This window comes from Rhagoletis zephyria, unplaced genomic scaffold (genome assembly GCF_001687245.7).
Source record: "Rhagoletis zephyria isolate East Lansing unplaced genomic scaffold, Rhagoletis_zephyria_1.1 Rzeph_scaffold_04350, whole genome shotgun sequence".
Taxonomy (NCBI): Eukaryota; Metazoa; Arthropoda; class Insecta; order Diptera; family Tephritidae; genus Rhagoletis; species Rhagoletis zephyria.
The window spans coordinates 5,137-25,002 of record NW_016161433.1 but is presented as its reverse complement, the minus strand read 5'-3'; the positions used below and the strand labels follow the sequence as shown (position 1 = coordinate 25,002).

The 19,866-nt window shown below is 40.0% G+C and overlaps 2 protein-coding genes across 2 annotated transcripts in view; one reads left to right on the top strand and one right to left on the bottom strand.

Moving 5' to 3' along the window:
• LOC108370623 (furin-like protease 1, isoforms 1/1-X/2) overlaps nucleotides 1-19,395 on the top strand; it is a 25,719-nt gene extending 6,324 nt beyond the window's left edge. The window contains exons 2-7 of the mRNA XM_017625993.1: nucleotides 9,909-10,154; nucleotides 10,868-10,996; nucleotides 11,100-11,974; nucleotides 12,084-12,257; nucleotides 17,288-17,406; nucleotides 17,794-19,395. Coding sequence (XP_017481482.1) covers nucleotides 9,909-10,154; nucleotides 10,868-10,996; nucleotides 11,100-11,974; nucleotides 12,084-12,257; nucleotides 17,288-17,406; nucleotides 17,794-19,340 — 3,090 coding nt within the window. The 3' untranslated portion in view covers nucleotides 19,341-19,395. The remainder of the gene's footprint in view (nucleotides 1-9,908; nucleotides 10,155-10,867; nucleotides 10,997-11,099; nucleotides 11,975-12,083; nucleotides 12,258-17,287; nucleotides 17,407-17,793) is intronic.
• On the bottom strand, nucleotides 8,106-9,730 carry ND-49L (NADH dehydrogenase (ubiquinone) 49 kDa subunit-like). Its single transcript, XM_017625994.1, has 2 exons — nucleotides 9,538-9,730; nucleotides 8,106-9,475 (listed from the first exon to the last, which is right to left on the bottom strand). Exons 1-2 carry the CDS (start codon nucleotides 9,728-9,730, stop codon nucleotides 8,106-8,108), a joined length of 1,563 nt encoding a protein of 520 aa, XP_017481483.1.
• Nucleotides 19,396-19,866: the final 471 nt, after the last annotated feature.

Genomic DNA, 19,866 nt, shown 5'->3' with positions numbered 1-19,866 from the left:
AGATGTGAGCAGCCTTTGTGTGTGTGTGTGTGTGTGTAGTAGTAGTAGTAGTAGTTAGGCGAGGAGACAGTTATCCTTACACAAGTAATAATGGTGGAACAATATTAGTGTTAGTTGCAGCTGCTGTATACGATGGCCAGGCGGTGCGGTGATGTGTGAAACAGTGCCTACCAAATGCATGTCCACACACATACACATATTGATGCACTGGTTTAATGCAATGTCTATGTGACCGCGTTGTGCAAGGCGCAGTTGACACAAAGGGAGTTGAGTTGCTGCTTTGCCATTCAATTTGTATTTACTTGGCAGCTTGGTTAGCTGGATTCTTGCTTAGCTCCTCGGCTCAAGTCGACACGGCTCACAACGCCTTAGTTTGGCGAGATGTGATGATGCGATTGGTCTACCGCCAGGCTGTTTGCCTACCAAATTTGCATAAGCCTACCTGTCACACACACACACACCCATAAACGCAACAACACAATAAAATAACAATGAAAGCCGTCTGCAACTCCTCTGCCCCCCCCCGGTGGTGTTGGTGCTCTCCTCCTTGTGAGGATGTTGAGAAGAAGCGTGAAGAATGCACTGGTTAGGCAAGTTGTGTAGGCAAGTCAGGTGACTTCTACTTGCACGTTATCATTACCGCTTTGGGAGTTCCGTTGTTTGTAGCCGCATAGTTGTAGTGACAGTAGTTAGCAGCCGGGGTGGAGCAACAACAGCGGGTACTCTGGCACACTGTGGTGACTAGCGCAGCAGCGTTGTCGTTGGCGGTTAAAGTGAGTGTCGAGTGGTTGCCTCTCAAATTAACAGAAAAGCGGCGCGAAGACACAAAAAGGAGCAAAGAATATACTTGCGGTGCATGAACGACTAAACGTGCAAAGATTTTTGCAGACAAATTTTAATACAAACTTTTCGCCACTTCAATATTCATGTGTACCATGTGTATGTGTGATTGTGAGTGTGGGTGTGCGATAGTCGAGTGCATTCACTTGTACTTCAGGTTTACATATTTGAATTATGTATGCCACTTTATTTGCCTATTTTTATGTGTGTGTGTGTGTTGCTTTCTATGTACTTATATATGTGTGTGTTTTGGCATGCTGTCAGGTGCGCCCAGTGGTTCTTGTTTTTTTGGTTAACAAATTTTATTTAAGTTTACGTCGATACTTTCAGATAAAAATCAGGGACGTAAACTGAATGAAAAATTTGGTTTTAGTAGAAAAAAGTGGTTAATCCTGTTAACGTCCCTGATAGTAACATCTATTAAAAGGATGAAAGTTTGTGCCTTACAGCGGCCAACCCGAGTCAGTTTATGTCAAACCTACAAGTCATGTAAAAGTTTCTCATAAAAACCAGTTATATTCAGGGGTAGAAAATAACAGTTATTTTCGAATTTCAAGAAGTCAGACCGAAAGAATTTGTATATAGATATTATATTTGACATTTTTGAAAAAAAAATCGACAATTAAAATTTTACTTTTATTTCTACAATCTAAAATAACAGTTAAAATTTGGCCTTTATTTTTTCGATCAAAATGAACAGTTAAAATTTTACTTTTGTTTTTAACATCTAAAAAAAATTTTAAATTTGACTTGTATTTTTCGATTAAAAATAAAAGCTTAATTTTAATCGTTTCTACAACGATAAGCAAATAAGCGATAAAACAATATTAATGTCTACAGTAAGCTGTTAATTTTGATCGAAAAAATAAAAGTGACATTTTAACTGTTATTTTTGATTGAAAAAAATTAATAATTGTTGATTTTTTTTTTCAAAAATGTCAAATATAATATAGACAAATTTTTTTCGTCTGACTTCTTGAAATTCGAAAATTATGATTGAAAACACAAAAGTCAAATGTCAGCTGTTATTTTTTAGCGAAAAAATAGAATTTTTTAACGAAAAAGTTAAGTCAAATTTTAACTATTATTTTTGACCGAAATGTTAGGTCTAATTTTTTTTTCTTATCAAAAATGTTTCGATGAAAAATGAACGATTATTTATCGACTTTTTTGAAAAAGTTTCTGTCCCTGGTTCCCCTGGTCCAAGCCAATATCTTGGAGACCAGCTGACACCACCTTTATTCAGAAGTTAGGAAGGATGACTTTGCTGAAAGCTCCACACCTTTTCACATTCTGACAAACAACAGCATTGCCTGGAGAGTTTGATTAAATTGCGCTTTCGTAGGGATACAAATTCATCACATCTTCTGCCTTTTTATTAGCTTGCCATCATTTGGATACGATTCTGCAAAATCTGGTTTCCGGTTAACACTAAGAAAGAATTCGCCTTGGTCATATTTTGACATGTGCATTTGGGCTCTTAGGCGTAGAGTGGGTTGCGTGCTGGTATTCTGAATTTATTCGCTCTCGGGAAGCTTTCTCAGAATTAAGGCAGAAGAAGGTCAACCTTAACGTCTCTAAGATATACGCCCAAGCCAAAAGACCACAGAACACAATTTGTTCCTCTGCTCCTCCTTCACAAGGATTAGGTATGAGGCTTTTGGCAGCAACTCATTAACTCCTATGACACCCGGTGCGTGAATTTTTGCTCAAGAAATTTTCCATTCCCAGCCTGCTTTTCAAATCTAGCTTCCTAACTTCTCCACTTATTTAACGCAAACTTAATTTTTCTTTTCACAATGTTGGAAATTTACTCCCTTCCATTTCAGCCATCTTTCCCGAATTTCGAATGCTTCACTTTCACCACACTTTTCCAACTATTTGTGTTGGAAAATAAATCAAAAATATTAAGTAAATACATGTAGCACTTTGTTAAGTAAAACTTGTTCTTTTTTACTGATGTTTTCTCCTAGCAGTTCACGTGGCAGATCGAATGCATGCCGACCACCTTCCCGGCTTTCCATGTCTGCAACTATGTACATACATATAAACCCGTCCCACTACTGCATGATTTTTTTTTCTTAAGTGCGCATTCAAATAGCGTTGATAGTCTGCTTTTTTCGGTTGTATTTATGTCAATTATGGGCGCAGCGATATGGCAGGTACATAAATTGCAATGACTGCGAAAAATTTTGCTATGGCTGTGGATGCCACATAACTATCAACATATTGAAAACATTTGCAAGTGCATAGGTGTACACACATTCACTCTGAAAAAAAAATGCATATTTTATACATGCGGCTCTTCATATCCGCTTCCGGTTTTGCCAAAAAAAATTCATTTGCAATTGGAATTTCACTTGCATGCTAAGCAATTGACTATACACAAAACTTTTCACAAAAACACAATGCTAACAAAAATTGAATTGGTTGTCATTGACAAAAGCGTGCAGCAAAAACGGAAATGAAAGTAGTAGCGGAAAAGGAAATGGAATATACATACCTGCGCTAGATTTTGATCAGTTAACATTTCGGAATTGCAACCGGAATGTTGCGTTTGAGTGCATAATGCGTTTCATTCCTCGCCAACGCTTATGGCTGAGATTTTCCGCCTTTCCTCTGGTTCACTTAAGTCTGCCGAAGGGGCTGTTTGTGAAATATTTTACCATGTTTAAAAATTACAATCTTGAAATTCCTATAGGTTCTCCAGAATATATAACACGTTCATATTTTTCAAAATATTTTTTTAAATAAATTTAAGAGCTTTTGTACTCCTTTTACCTACAATTCCAGGAAATTGTCATTCGAGTTGTGCCTTTTCTTTAATGCTTACTTTTTTTAGGAAAATAGACAGGTTCTAGGTATTACCTCAACAACAGCAAACCGCAAAACAAACGAGAAATTTCAATTAAACTGCCAGTACTAAATACTTTACCTGCGCCTGCAAGTATGCTTGTTCACATACGCTTATGAACCGTCTACTAATTTATCTTTGCTTCGTTGTGCATATTTGTTGAGCATTGGTTTGTATGTATTTCAGTGCTTACCCTGCAGGAAAAGCCACTAGTTGTAAACTAGAGCGCAACCAGTTTGCGTTTTAGCCCAACTAGTTCACGCTCTTTCCTTTTTCAGTGTTAGTGACTGGTACTTTTAGCATGGCTGTGTCCTATGAGATGTCAATTTTCTGGCTGTGCATTAGAATAGCAGTAGAAATACGGGTAGTTAAAACCCTAGCGTGGCATTTCTGAGGTCCAAAGTTCAAGTCCTCGGGTAGTGCACTTTTTTATCCTTTTTTATGTTTTTTTTTTTTTTTTAATTTTTAAATTTAATTTTTTTTTAAGATTTTTTTTTTTCAATTTAATTTATTATTCCATTTTTATTGCTTTTAATGCTTTTCTTCTCAAATGAAATTATATTTTTCAAAATTGTAATTTATATTTAAATTGAAATAATTATATTAATGGTGATTCTCGATTCGTTTCTTCCAAAAAATGTTGTCTTTTGATTGCCACTTTCTCTTTTCGTGTTCGATTCTAAATTGAAGGCAAAGGGTGCGAAAATAAAATTTCACACTCTTGTAAGGCAAAAACGGCACATTTTCTGCCCTGTGAAGCTTTTTCAGGGGAGGTTTGTGAGAAAATCAATTAACCAGTAACTAGTGACGTGAAAATTTTTAACAGAAACAGTGACCACCCTTATGATTGCTTTTATTTTTATTGAAATTTATTAAATAGACAACTTTTTTGCATGTATACGAATAATTCATTTTATTCTTAAGAAAAATCCACAAAAATATGCTTTCCAAACAAAACCGTATAAATGTTTTGAGGGCGTTAAAACATGGTTACATTTTTTTCACACGAAAAAAGGTCGTTGAAAAGATACATCTTCTGGGTTTAAAAACCGATATTTATAAAAAAAACATTTATTTCTTTGTCAATCTGAAAATAGAAAGAATGGAAATAAACCAAAGGCCGTTTTCTCAAGTTAGTTTTAAAATTTATCTGTCCTTTAAACACAAATTTTATTCTAAAAAAATTTATTTGAGGGGCAAATAAACTTTAAAAGCTACTTGATAAAACGGCACTAACAGCAAATTTCACGAAAGCAATTTAAGTGAAAAATGATTTTAGTTTTTTGAATTTTATATGGAAATTGACAGAAAATTATAAATCATTTTCCCTTTAAATTGCTGGTGAAACCGGCTGTAATAGCCAGATTGACGAAACCAATTTGAGGAAAAAATTATTTTTTTATTTGAATTTAATATGAAAACTGACGGAAGTCAGTAGGAGCATCAAATTATTTCCAAAGGGAAAACAACTGACACGGTTCTGGGAAGACTACACTTGAACTTTACAATCCCTCTCTTCCGATGGCACAGCTTGTGAGCGACTGAAATAGGTGTAGTAAACGTTAAGTTATGTGTAAATTTACAGATTTTCAGAATCACAGGCTAAATATATAAGTAAAGACTTGGAGTGGAACCCTAGCCTAATCGGTAATAGTTTTACTTAAATCAATGCATGTCGCTGTGTAGTGTCGAATGTCGCTTAGCTATCGCTTGAGTTAATGAACTGGTATTTTTACTGACTCTCTTTAGCTTTTTGCTACAGGGTATACATGTGTAGAAGAGCCTTAACACTTTCCTAAACACACACACACACAACGCTCTGTTTCATTGCTTCATTAGTACATTACTCACCTTTGGCCGCATTCGCATTCGAAACACCTGGCAGCCTTCCTTAATTGTGTTGGCGACTATAAATTCACTTTATTATAAAATTATTTCACAAATGAACATAAGTATTCGTTTTAATTGAGGTAATTGCATTTGTCGCCTTACACACATACATACTGCACATTTTAAACATGTTTGTAGGCATGCGATAATAAATTAAGTTTTGTGTGAACTTGCACTTTTCTGTTTTAAATTTACTTTATGTTTTATCAAAAACATATGTACATTCATTCTCCAGGCGCGTAATTTCGCTGGTGCGCATACTTACTTAATTAGTGTTTAAAAGAGGGAAATTAACAATTCGATTTAGCGTCGCTGTTATAGAAGTTTAGAGCCTGTATTGACATATAGCATATCCTTTGAAGAGGACTGTCACCTACTCAATAAGTTAAATTCTATTTTATTTAAATTGTAATTTGATCGAAATTTTATGTACCTATTACAATTACAAAAACAGTTTGGAAGAGGTTTAAAAAACTAAATTTAAACGTAAGTCGTTTTTTTACAGAAATGGCCTATTTAGTTAAAATTCGACACATTTACCATTTCTTTTAATATTTCCGTTTTTTTTTTTTGCTATTTATGACCTTTGAACAATTCTGTTCAACAATTTTATTGAGCTTGAGGCCGTTTTCAAATGAGAAAATGTTGTGGGAAAACAACAATAATTTACAAAGGTAGAAGTCCCAGTGAAATCGATGAAGAGGTCCGATGAGGAGATGTGGGGATATCCGAAAAAGCAGCTATAACTTCTACCTTTGTAGATTATTGTAGTTTTTCGATAACATTTTCTCATTTAAAAACGGCCTCAAGCTCAATAAAATTGTTGAATTTCATATTTTCAGCAATAAAATTCATTTTCTTTTTTTTGCAACTGAAATCATAACTTTAAATCGAATTTTACGCGGGCGGAAAGATCACTTGAAAAAACAATTGCAAAAAAGTTAATTTTAATTACGCTCCCATATGTAAGTATGTAAATGTATGGGTATGGATGTCAAGTTTTCACGTCAATAGCCTGGTAACAAAGCACTTGCAACAACACTTTTTGAGCACATTTTTGTTTCATACATATGTATATGTATGTATGTATGTAAGTACGAATATTTGCATAAATACTTGCTACACGCGTTAACATTTATAGCGGCATTTAAACGCCGTTAGCTTATATGTACATTCGTTTAAAGCGTTGTTAGTGAAAATGTCTCTTNACAAACGACAATCTAGCTTTCAGCGCTCTGGTGCGTGTGCGTGCGTGCGTGCGTAGTTGTGTTTCTACTTGGTGCACTTTTAGTAATCTCATTAAGCCATTTAACTCTTAATTAATTAAGCAGTAATTAACAAGCGGCAGTTAATTGTGGCTGGTGCTCTGTGTGTTGCCACATTGTTGAATGTTGGCGTAATTATGTACTTTGAAAAACAGCTAAAGTTCCCGTTGATAAATGGCGCAATCAGCGTGAAATTTTAAGCATTTTTAATTTCGGTGTTTTTTTTTTGCTTGCTTTTTTTGAGTAATTACCTCAATGCATTAATGAAATATGGGATTTTCTTGTGAGGACATTTACATTTTGACTTCACATGTTAAAGCTGCTAGTGTGAACTGAACTTTAAGCTCATCTGCAGTTGGTGGAAAAATTGTTCGAAATAAGTGGAGCGCACAGAGTTAAAGCTATCTCTGATCGTTGCTTTTTCATATAAATAGAAAGTAGCTCTCTCGCTCTCTCTGCTCGTCACTGACTTTTTAGAGCTTTCTAATTATTTTATATGAATGATTATATTTACTCCATAATCGTCGCTGGTTTAAAGCAGCAGTAGGCAAAGAGAGATTTTATGTTGTGAACGGCCATATCTGCCATGACAATGACGTATCTGGCGAAAAGGCACTTCACAACTTTCTAGAGGTATTTTATGGAAGCGTAGAGTAAATAAAAGCTCTCTCTGGTCATTGCTTTTAAGAAACTTTCTATCGTCAGTGATGTTCAAAACAGCGCCCGGCTCTCTGTAGATTTTATAAGGGCTCGCAGACAGTAAAAGCTCTCTCTGAGCACCACTGATCTACACAAACAGAGTAAAACCTCTTTTTGGTCGTGACCGGTTTAAAGCAGTAATGACAGAGAGAGCTTCTATGCTGTGAACGCGTAAAAAGTGAGAGCTTAGCATACAACTTTTAATGGCATGTGCCGAGTAAAAGCTCTCTGGACATCGGTGAGCGCAGGAGAAGCGGTGCTTATCACCAGTTTAAAGAAACCTCTCAAATACGTCCAATCTCTCAGAGACAGACTAGCTTTGATTTACCGTGGGATGATTTCATGAAAAGTCCATCCAAAAAGATGTTTGCATTGACGTATGGGGCACCCATTTGAAAAAGTTTCAGTATTAAATATTTCATCTAATAACCAAGAAAGATTTGCAAAACGCTCTCTATTTTATTCAATGATTCTTCTGCGTTTTTTTTTTTTAATTCAATTCTTTTACCTTCAATTCTCAGCACCTGACAAGTTGCTCAGCTTTCTTCCATCTCTTCTTAACGGTCGATTTCGCCAAATACTATATCCAATGAACCAATAATGGCCACCGCATCGGCCAATAAGTGCTTGAAAGTCAGCTTATTCATTAGCGCCAAATGTGGATAGCTTGCTGCCCGAATCTTGCAGCGATACGGCCTCGACGACCCATCCGACACCAGATAAACGCCGAACTCACCCTTTGGCGATTCGATGGCTGTATAAGTCTCGCCAGGTGGTACTGCAAACCCCTGCGTATAATACTTGAAGTGGTGTATCAGCTCCTCCATGCCTCGCTTCATAACGCGTCTACGCGGCGGACACACCTTGTAGTCGTCCACCTTTATCTCGCCCGCTGGCATCTGATTCAGGCACTGATTGATGATAACACAGGCCTCGCGCATCTCGCGTATGCGACACAAGTAACGATCATAGCAGTCGCCGTTACTGCCCACAGGCACATCAAATTCCACCTCTGGGTACGCATCATATGGCTGTGTCTTGCGTAGATCCCACTTTACACCAGTGGCACGCAACACTGCACCCGAGCAGCCATAATTCAAAGCGTCATGCGCCGTAATGCGTCCGATGCCGATGTTGCGCGTGCGCCAAATACGGTTATCAGTAATGACATCTTCGAACTCATCGATGCGGTGTTTGAAGCGACAAATAAAGTCGAATAGATCATCACAGAAGCCAAGCGGTAAATCGAAGGCAACGCCGCCCGGTCGTATGTAAGCGGCGTGCATGCGTGCACCTGAGGCGCGCTCACAGAACTCGTATAGCTTCTCGCGTTCTTCGAACATCCAGAAAAGTGGTGTAATGGCGCCGCAATCCAGCACAGCTGTGGAGCAGGCGACCGTGTGATTGGTGAGCCGCATAATTTCCGAAAACATCGTGCGTATGTACTTTGCGCGCCGCGGCACCTGCAAACCCAACAGCTTCTCGATGGCCAAGCAATAGCACAGTTCGTTGGACATGCAGGAGACATAGTCCAGGCGATCGAAATAGGGCAGACCTTGTATGTACGTTTTATATTCGAGTAGCTTCTCTGTGCCGCGGTGCAGTAGTCCGATGTGTGGATCGGCCGATAGAACGGTCTCATTGTCCAGCTGCAGCACCATGCGCAAGACGCCATGCGCAGCTGGATGCGCGGGGCCAAAGTTGATAAACTTTGTGCGAAATGCACGTTCTACTGGTATGGGAACTCGGCCTGTCCAATGGTCGAAACGTGGCGCTTTATCGTCTATGATGCAGCCTTCAAATTGCTTCATGAATTCGGGATCAGGATACCAGTGCTTGGATTCCTTCTGCACGTATTTGGGTGATTGTGTGGCTCGTTCGTTGGCTTGTTTTTCTGCTTTCACGGTGCAAGTTAGACGTCGTGGTTCTGGGTAGGTAAGGGTAGGTTATACGCTTAGTGATAGCATTTTGCTCTTGTGAAGAACTTACGTTTGTATTGGCCGAAGAGCATGGCGATAGCCATCTTCGCCAGATAGGATTTGAATGCATCTCCAGGGATGGGTCGTATCAATAGACGGCTGGAGAGCTTGAGTTTAGAGTAGTCCTTCAGGCGTGAGAGCTGTTTTGCGTTGCGTAGTGAATGTCGAAATTTCTCTAAAATATTATACCAAACGCTCGGCATTTTCGCTTTTTATTTTCTACTAAAAAATTTGAATTTTCGTTTCTCTTCGCCGCCAATGTGTTTTGGATATTTGATTGCCAAGTTTTTCCATTTTTTTTTATAAAAAAAATATCCATGCCCAAAACACTACAGTGCTTCTATTACTAACAATCTTCTTTTTTCCTTTAAATATTTCCAGATCTTCGATGATCACTATCATTTTGCGCATCACACAGTCTCCAAGCGCTCGCTGATGCCCTCGGTGCCGCATCAGACGCGACTTGACGATGACAATCGAGTGCACTGGGCCAAGCAGCAGCAGGCCAAGTCGCGTCGGAAACGTGACTATATACGAATGCGGCCGTCGAGAACATCGTCGCGCGCGCTTTCACAGGTGGATACAGTTCCTTTAAACGACCCGAAATGGGCGCAAATGTGGTATCTGGTAAGTACACCAAGCGAAAGAGTGCGAACAGACTTATGCTATATTTTTACATACATATATCCCTCACTATATATTTGCATATCGTCACCTGAGTGGAAGATCGACCTATCTTGGCAGCCAGTTTGAAAACACCCTCTCTTAGAAAACTTTTCAAAAACGCGCTACTTCATAATTTTGATTGAAGAACACCCTATCTCAGGCATTGGTCGAAGAATGCCCTATCTCAGAATTCGGTTCGATAATGCCCTGAATGGTTGAACAATTTTCTNATCACAGGTGGATACAGTTCCTTTAAACGACCCGAAATGGGCGCAAATGTGGTATCTGGTAAGTACACCAAGCGAGAGAGTGCGAACAGACTTATGCTATATTTTTACATACATACATATATCCCTCACTGTATGTATATTTGCATATCGTCACCTGAGTGGAAGATCGACCTATCTTGGCAGCCAGTTTGAAAACACCCTCTCTTAGAAAACTTTTCAAAAATGCCCTACTTCATAATTTGATTGGAGAACACCCTATCTCAGGCATTGGTCGAAGAATGCTCTATCTCAGAATTCGGTTCGATAATGCCCTGAATGGTTGAACAATTTTCTGAAATAGGGCGTTTTCGAACTGGCTGCCGAGGTAGGTCGATCTTTCACTCAGCCATCGATATGTAATTGTACAGTACTCGTCACACTTTTTTAATTTTAATTCGTAACCAGAATCGCGGTGGCGGCTTGGATATGAATGTGGTACCTGCATGGCAGGCGGGCATCACCGGCAGGGGTATTGTGGTGACAATACTCGACGATGGTCTGGAATCGGATCATCCCGATATCGAGCACAACTATGTAAGTCCCTTAAATTCGCACAAAACCAAGTAGTGATTAATTTCCACACTCATTAATACACTTTATTATTTAACCTATAACTCTAATTCCCTTACCCGCTTAGGATCCCGAGGCGTCTTACGACGTCAACAGCCACGACAACGATCCAATGCCTCACTACGACATGACCGATTCGAATCGTCATGGTACGCGTTGCGCTGGTGAAGTGGCCGCCACCGCCAATAACTCAATCTGTGCGGTTGGTATTGCATTTGGCGCCAGTGTTGGCGGTGTCCGAATGTTGGATGGCGATGTAACGGACGCCGTCGAAGCGCGTTCCCTATCGCTCAATCCGCAACACATAGACATCTATAGTGCGTCTTGGGGACCCGACGACGATGGTAAAACGGTCGATGGGCCGGGTGAGTTGGCGCAACGCGCCTTCATCGAAGGCGTGACGAAAGGACGGCAGGGCAAGGGTAGCATTTTTATTTGGGCTTCAGGCAATGGTGGTCGTGAATTCGACAATTGCAACTGTGATGGGTATACGAACTCCATTTGGACACTGTCAATATCTAGTGCCACCGAAGAGGGTCATGTACCCTGGTATTCGGAGAAATGCAGTTCCACATTGGCGACCACTTACAGTAGTGGCGGACAGAGTGAGAAGCAGGTGGTGACGACAGACTTGCATCACTCGTGCACGGTATCGCATACGGGTACCTCGGCGTCGGCGCCACTGGCAGCCGGCATAGCGGCGTTGGTGCTCGAATCGAATACGAATTTGACGTGGCGCGATTTGCAACACATTGTGGTGCGTACAGCGAAACCGGCGAATTTACGCGATCCGACATGGTCGAAGAATGGTGTCGGTCGGCGTATTAGTCACTCATTCGGCTATGGGCTGATGGATGCGGCGGCTATGGTGAAAGCGGCGCGTAACTGGAAAACGGTGCCGGAACAACAGCGTTGCGAGATCAATGCGCCGCATGTGGATAAGTAAGTATTGGAATGGCAAGTGAATGAAGGATGGAAATATTTAAGAGACTTAAAGACATTAATCGGTGGCTTCATATGATTTTTAACATTTAACACTTTACAATTACAGAGTTATTCCGCCCAGAAGTTATATCACATTACAGTTAACCGTAAAACACTGCTCATCCGTCAATTATCTGGAACACGTTCAGGCAAAAATCACACTCACATCACAACGTCGCGGTGACATTCAACTTAATCTGAAATCACCGGCAGGCACCAAAGTTACTTTACTCACACCACGGTAAGTCGAAACTTTCTTAGCTAATTCTTTGTAATTTCCGATTTCATAGCATGCGGGGAAGAGAGGCTAGGCAGCTTGAGACTTAGAAGAATAGTTCACGTCTGATGTTGCTTTGTAACTTAGAAGAACTCAGAGCAGAACTCCATAAGCGACTCTTCAGTCGTCCGTCGCTTATTAGGCTTTCAGCACTTTACTTAGCTTTGAGTAAAAGAACTGGTGTGGGGTTCTCCTTTCGGCCAGTAAATAGTAATAGCGCTTCAAAATAAATACTTTCAAACAGGGCTTTTTCAACAAAGCATTCCAAGTCGAGTGAAGCTTGTAACGCGCCATAATTATTTCCTTTGAGTTTTTATTTTATGCCAGAAGCCCAATCGGAAAGACTTGAAACTCGAGCCATCTAGCCCATCAAAGGAGCTACTAACCGAGCACCGAAGAGCCTAATGCTTGGAAATGCCCCCGTGTCTTTTTTGTCCCATTTGGATCACCAATTGGTAATGCTAAATAAAGCAAGTACTTCACCACCTGGGCGTCTACTTGTATTGCGGTTCGAAAAGCAAATCATTGGGACTTCGAATACTTGGCACTATGAATGTGTATTTGTCCGTGTCGGCTTTCGAATCGCATTGTGTTTCGAATCGCAATACAGAGTAGTCGCCCTGAACTTTCCAGTTTCGACGGGGTCGGACCAAAGGGTGAGTTGATTGGTTTGAGCTGGCATGTGGGTGTTGGAGTCGTGTGGGGAGTCTTCACAAGCCGGACAGTCATTGGAAATATTAGGGTCGAGTCTGGGCAGATAGCTGATGAGACGGCTACTGTAATGGCACTACTAACGACATGCCAGCGACAATTCAGCACTGTGCCCTGTCCTAACAGTACAAGGGATGGCGGAAAATCGTTTCACAATACGTAACGAAAACAAACAAATTTTAAAGAAAAATTGTTGTAAGAATCCTATAAATCTACAAAGCCTTATTTGCAATGCAAGATGCAAGCTGTGTATATTTAAAAAAAAACTAGCAAAACAAAGTACATACATACATCTAACAACACAAAATACTAATCTAATAATGGCACAAAGGTAACAAAACTATCAAAAAAATGCATACAAAAGAAAATCTATTACGCCAAAAAATAGCAGCCATACGTATTAGAAAATACGCATTTATGGATATAAAAATGTACATACATCAGTAGATTTGTAGAAAAAAATATAAACGAGGAAATTTCGAAAATACAAAATTTCATTACAGCAGCACATTCCACACAGCAGCATTTTCGGCCAACAATCCAAATTCACTTGCTCGCAGCAACAAAAGATCTGCTCAAAAGTACACGCGGAATACATTGCTGGAATTCAATTTGCAATTGCACATGGGACACTTGCCCTGGCAGCTGACACACTTCATTATACAATGCCTACAAAATATATGTCCGCACTGAGTGGCCGTCGGCCGACGAAACCTATAGGAATCCAAACAAATTGAACATTGAAAATGTATACTATCACTGGTCAGCATTGTTGCTGCGCTTCCGTGATGGCGATGGTGATGGCGATGCCGATGCTTGCGTCTGTCTTCGCGGTGTTGGCGAACTCCGCTACTGTTGTTGTGTCATGTACTGCGTGCATTAAGCGATTGTTGCCACCTCATTGCCGACAACTCCATTCGAGGAGGACGACGCTGTTGCTATACTGATAATTCCTCTGCGTAATTTATGCGCCAAACACTCGAAACAGTTGCAAAATTGTGTCTCATCCGATTGTAGTCCGTCAGCGGTGTTCGTGCTGCTATTCGTAATTACTCGACTGCCGCCGGCGCCGCCATTTCCACTAGTACTGCTGGCACCACTGTCATTCGTATTGGAATTTCTATTTGCACTCCGATTTTCAGGGGCAAAGTTTGCACTGCCCGTCGGCGCGTTGGTATGGTGTGGTCGCGCTGTGGGCGGTAATGACGTTGTCGCTGTCTTTGCTGTTGTGTCAAGTTGTTGTTGCTCTCGCACGCTGTACAGCAAATTTTGCGCCAAATTGAGCAGATTAGCAATTTGTTCGGTCACTGGCGGCGCCCTTGTCGCCGCGGACGTCGTCGTGGTGGTGATTGTGCCAGAGGGTGCTGTATTCGCCGAAGGCCTCCCAGCAGCACGCTGTGTCCACTTCGACTGGCTGTTGGGTCGGTGCTTGGGTGGCGGTAGCTTTGCTGCTGCTGCTGCTGTTTTTGTTGCTGTATCTGTTGTTGCTGATGGCCTCTGGTAGACATAATACTAATTTTAAACTGTGAACGTTTTTATACGTTTAATTTGATTTTTCCCCTAAAGATTTTATTCTCAAAAATTGTTTCTCTTATTTGCAATTTATATGGCGATTATATTTTAATTGTGCTTTTGTATTGTATTTTTCGAGCCGACAGCAGTTTTGATTTGTTCACAAAAATTCCCTTTAATTTCACAGTATTTTTAATGATTATTTTTTCTATGAGATTTTGTTTTATCGAAAAAATCCCGGGTGAAAATCGATTTTCCTATTGAAAATAAAACGAAACTTTCCACAAAGTGTAGTCTTGAAAGTGCTGTCTCTATAAAGAAAACTAAAAAAAAAACAGGTGTTTTACAATTATAGTCCTTAGCATTTTGATATCTCAACGGGTTCCTGAGATACAAATGTATAGGCCAAGCAGAACTCTTCTAAAAACGAAAGTGGTTCTTGCGAGATGTGTAGAAGCTAGATTTTACGTAAAGTAGTGGTATCCTCTCTGCACTTGCGAGAACAAATCTCGGCTAAATTATGTTGGTAAACGAGCTTTTTATACTCTGTGTGTTGGGTCAAACGAGCGCCTGTCGGTGTTTTACGTGGATACATGCTGAAGACAGCGGAACCCCACGGCGCTCAAAAGCACAGCGGATCAATTCGTTGTTCAGCGTCTCGTGATGCAAGCGTTTTCAGTCGATACCAATCGGTGCCCCGAAAAAATCAAAGAGTTCCCGAAAATTCCAGAAACAATTTGAATAGAGATAGAGATGTCCGAAAAATAATTAAAAAATACCCGAAAATTTCAAGTCATTTCAAAAGAAAGGATCCAGAAAAGCCCCGAAAAAATTTAAAAAGTTGTCCAACACTTTTAAGAATGTTTAAAAAAGAATCCGGGAAACTCAGAAAAGTTTTAAAACCCAAAGTTACCTGAAAAGAGGAAAAAAGGAAGGAAGAGGGTCACGAAAAATTCCATCAATTTCCGAAAAATGCAGAAAAATCGGATCAATTCCCAAGAAACCCGGAAAAATCCAGATAAGTCCCGAGAACGTGCAAACAATACATGAAAAGTGCCAAAAATTTCCGATAAATCGCAAATAGTNGATCAATTCCCAAGAAACCCGGAAAAATCCAGATAAGTCCCGAGAACGTGCAAACAATACATGAAAAGTGCCAAAAATTTCCGATAAATCGCAAATAGTCCCAAAAACTCTAAAGTTCTGGATAAATCCATAAAAGTTATGAAAAGGTCTAAAATGTTTTCGAAAAATCCAGAGAAGTTTCAAAAGATTTCAAAAAAAATCCCGGAAAGTCCCGAAAAATCGTAAATAATAATTTACTAAAATGCCAAAAATTATTATAGATTCCGGGAATTCCCGAAAAAATCCAAACAAAATATCAAATAAAATCCGAAAAATCTAGATAAGTCCCAAGAATTTAAAAAAAAATCTGAAAATATATCTCAAATAGTTCCAAAAAAACCTCTAAGTTCTGCATAAATCTATCAAAGCTCCGAAAAGATCTAAAATGTCTTCAAAAAACCCACAGAAAATTTCCAAAAGGTTTCAAAGAAATACCGAATAATCTAAAAAAATCCAACAATTTTTGTAAAATAAAGAAAAATCCCGACAAGTTTAAAAAAAATACCGAAATAGAAGAGTCCCGAAAATATCTAGAAAATTTTCGAAAAAGTTCGGAGGAGCCCCAAAAATCGCAAAACGTTCTCAAAATTTCTTGGAGTGTCCGAAAAGTAGAACACCCATTTCTTAAAATACTGAGAGGTCCCGAAAAATCCAAAAAGTCCCGAAAATGCCAAATAATTCCAAAAAATCTTAAAGATCGCGATAAATCCAAATAAGTCCCGAAAAGATACAAAATTTTAAAAATTCAGAAAAGTTCTTAAAGATTATAGAAAGAATATTGCAAAATCCAGAAAGTGCAAAAAAATTCTTAAGGTTTTGACAAATGAAGATAAATCCCGAGATTAAAATAAAAAATCCGTTATTTCGCGAAAAAAAAAACAAAAAAGCCCCAAAACAATACAGAAAAATTACATAAAAAACTCAAACTGTCCCGAAAAGTCATAAAAATTCTTAAGTTTCGGGAACTTAACTTAAGTTTCGGTACTTGAAAAATTTCTAAAAAATCAAAAACTAAAATTACTGTCATTTTTTTTTACCCAAACTTTGGCTTTATTTTTCCTCAAATAAATTTTTAAATTAAGTCAGTATTTCTTGCTAAAAATAATATAAAAATCCATTTTCTTAATTCATGAGGAATCGTATTTTGTAGTGAGGGAGGATTCTAATGGAACGATGGTACAAATTTTTTTTTTTCTTTACTATATCCTCTGCTAAGGTTCATCACTTTCAATGTCAAATCGACTCACTTCACCTTAGTTGTTTTCTAAATACTTTACGTATTGTTTTGATACTTTTAAGATATTCCAGTTGAAGGCTATCCCACCTTCCAGCAGATCATTCACAATCCTGTGTCCCCAATCGTTCCCACGGCAGTTGAGTCGGCATAACTGCATCGACCCAGATTTATAATTGGTCACTCCAGCACCATTTAAAAAACAAAATCAAGTGCAATTTTTATAATCTTTCAACGGCAACAACAACTTCATTCACAGTCATTCGAAAACTTAGTATTCAACTATAAACTAACCCCAACTCAAAGCTGAGAGAAAGATATTTTATTTAATTTCTCTCCATTTAACTCTTTTATAGCTCATGAGTTAAGTGCTTTTCTAACGAAAATAACTCTTACTTCCTTTATTTTTCAGTATTCACGATGTATCACGTTCTGGTTTTAACCAGTGGCCCTTCATGTCCGTCCATACTTGGGGAGAGTCACCGCATGGCGATTGGCAGTTGGAAATTCACAACGAAGGTCGCTATATGGGTAAGTGAAGAAAGCGAACCGAATTTTTTTCTTATAAAAATCTTACTAAAATCTCACCAATTTTAACTGCTTCAAATATTAAACTCTGAAATTTTCTGGATGTATTTAACTACTTCTTTTTCTAACTTTTATACTTACATGCTGCGCCTTATTGACAATTTGGCAATATAAATTTATACATATAAATTCTGTAACTAATCAAACCAAACAAAACAAAAATCTAACTGAAAACTATTTTCTTTAACATAACCTCAAATTTAAAATACATACATATATATATAACTGTAATCATGCAACCGTGTAATTGTCAATCACTAACACTACTCACAAACAACAATTGAACCCAATTGTTCCAACCCAACCACCCGGCAACGGAAACCATAAAAGGTCACGCCTTACTCCGCGAGTGGTCGCTAATATTTTACGGTACCACACAGCCCATCGACCCCAATGACCCAGTGTCCACACCGCGCGCCTATTCCGCCGAAAACACAACGCCCAATTCGAATGCGGCGAGCACCACAACGAACCTCCATCAGATCTACTCGCCACAATATCCGCGCATTTCATCCAATAATGTTGGTGGCGGCGGCGGCGGCGGCGGCAGCTTCAGCAATTCGGCGACCAGTGTTGTGGGCGCCATCAACGCCATGCCGGGAGCGGGCGTGAAAATTCCCATTAAATTGCCAACGCCGTTCAACAAATCCGTTTACACGGCCGTGAATGGCGCAAATAATCCATTGTTGAATGTCGCTAACGGAAGTAGTAAAAAGCAACAGCAACAACAACAACTCTACAAACTACAACAACAGCAGACACAGCCGCCCAGTTATCAACAAATCTCAGCGACCTATGGCGTCATATTGGGCTCGCAGAGCGGGAAGGCTGGCAAGGGCGGCAAAGGAAAGGGGAAGTCTGGTGAAAAGGGTAACGGCAAAGGAGGCGGAAATGGCGGCGGTGGCGGCAGCAAATCGTCAGCCAACAAGAAAGAACAGGCTACTGCAACAAATACGAAGAATAAATTCTACCGCATATCACAACAACAGCAACAGGGCGGCGGCGGCGGCGGCGGCGGCAACGGAAATAGCAAGTCGAATGGCGAAAAGTCCTCTAAACAGGGAGGAGGACGCAGTAAAGCGCAGTCAGGCGAGCGTTTACAGGGCTACGATGAAAAGCTGAGCCGCAAAGTTATTGGCGAAATAACAACAACAACCACGACCAGTACAAGCGTGAATACAAAAAACAACAACCAAAACATCAAAGCGAATAGCAACAGTAAAACTGCGCTCAAAGCTGACTCCGCGAGTGCGTCTTCAGGCGCGATCTCGACCGCTTCGAAAACCGTCGCCACGCAAATGACCAGCTACTCGAAGTTGCCCGTCAAGGCGACCAAACAAATCAAAGAGTCGCTGCTGCCTATGCAAACACATGAAAAACTTACAGTCGCATCCTTCGCCGACACGCGCATACCGAAACTCTTTGAACATTACGAGAAAATCCAGGCAATCTTTCCAGAATTTCAGCCATATCAGGGGCCCAAAGAGAAGGATACCACTGCCGCCGCAGCGGCAGCAGCAGCAGCTGTAGCGGCTGAGAAGCGGAAATTGCCTGCCGCTGCAGCCGGCATTTCACCGCTGGACTACGAAGCGGAAACCTTCAGGCCGATGTTGGGTGCGATTAGTGGCAGTAGCGGGGAAAATGGCAACGCTAATGGAGCGAGCGGAAGTGGCTCGAAACCGTCGCGTGAGAATGCTAAGAAGTCTTCGCCCAGCTTTGTGCCCGATCAGAAGATTATCAAGAAACAACAACTGTTGCTCGCGGCAGCGGGTTTGAGCGGCGGCACACAGCGTCCGATTGGCGGTGTGCTCGGCGTGTTGCCCAATCGTAAGGGCAGCGCAAGCAACGGTATAGGCATGATTTTACGGAATGCATAACCTTTTTTGTTTTACTGCGAGTTTTTCTTTTGCGATTCTGATATTTTGTAGTGCAATGCTGAGTAATGTGTATTTTATTTTATTTTTTATTTTTTTCGAAATTCAAAGTGTTTTATTTTTAAGATAATCGTTTTTATTCGAGGCACTCACTTTTCAATTCATTTTTCCAAGTATTACTATTATTATAAACGACGGCAATGAAGTCAATAGTACCGTAAATGCTCGACTGTACAGAGTCCTGCGATAATTGCTACCATTCTCCCACCACCATCACACGTTGTATTTCTTGTATTATAATTACGTGAAAACTGTTAGATGATTTCAATAAAGTCCAATTAGTTTGTTGACGAAGACTCAAACCTCTCGCACAGTAGCGTCGATTGAACTTTATACGCAATAGGGCCAAGGATTGGAGCGCACTGAGATTCCAGTCTTCGGAAATTTATTCACTGTTACACCTAAGAGCTAATGCTTACGCCCTACCAGCTCCTTACCGCCGGCTGTTAACAACTCAGCCGCTTTACTG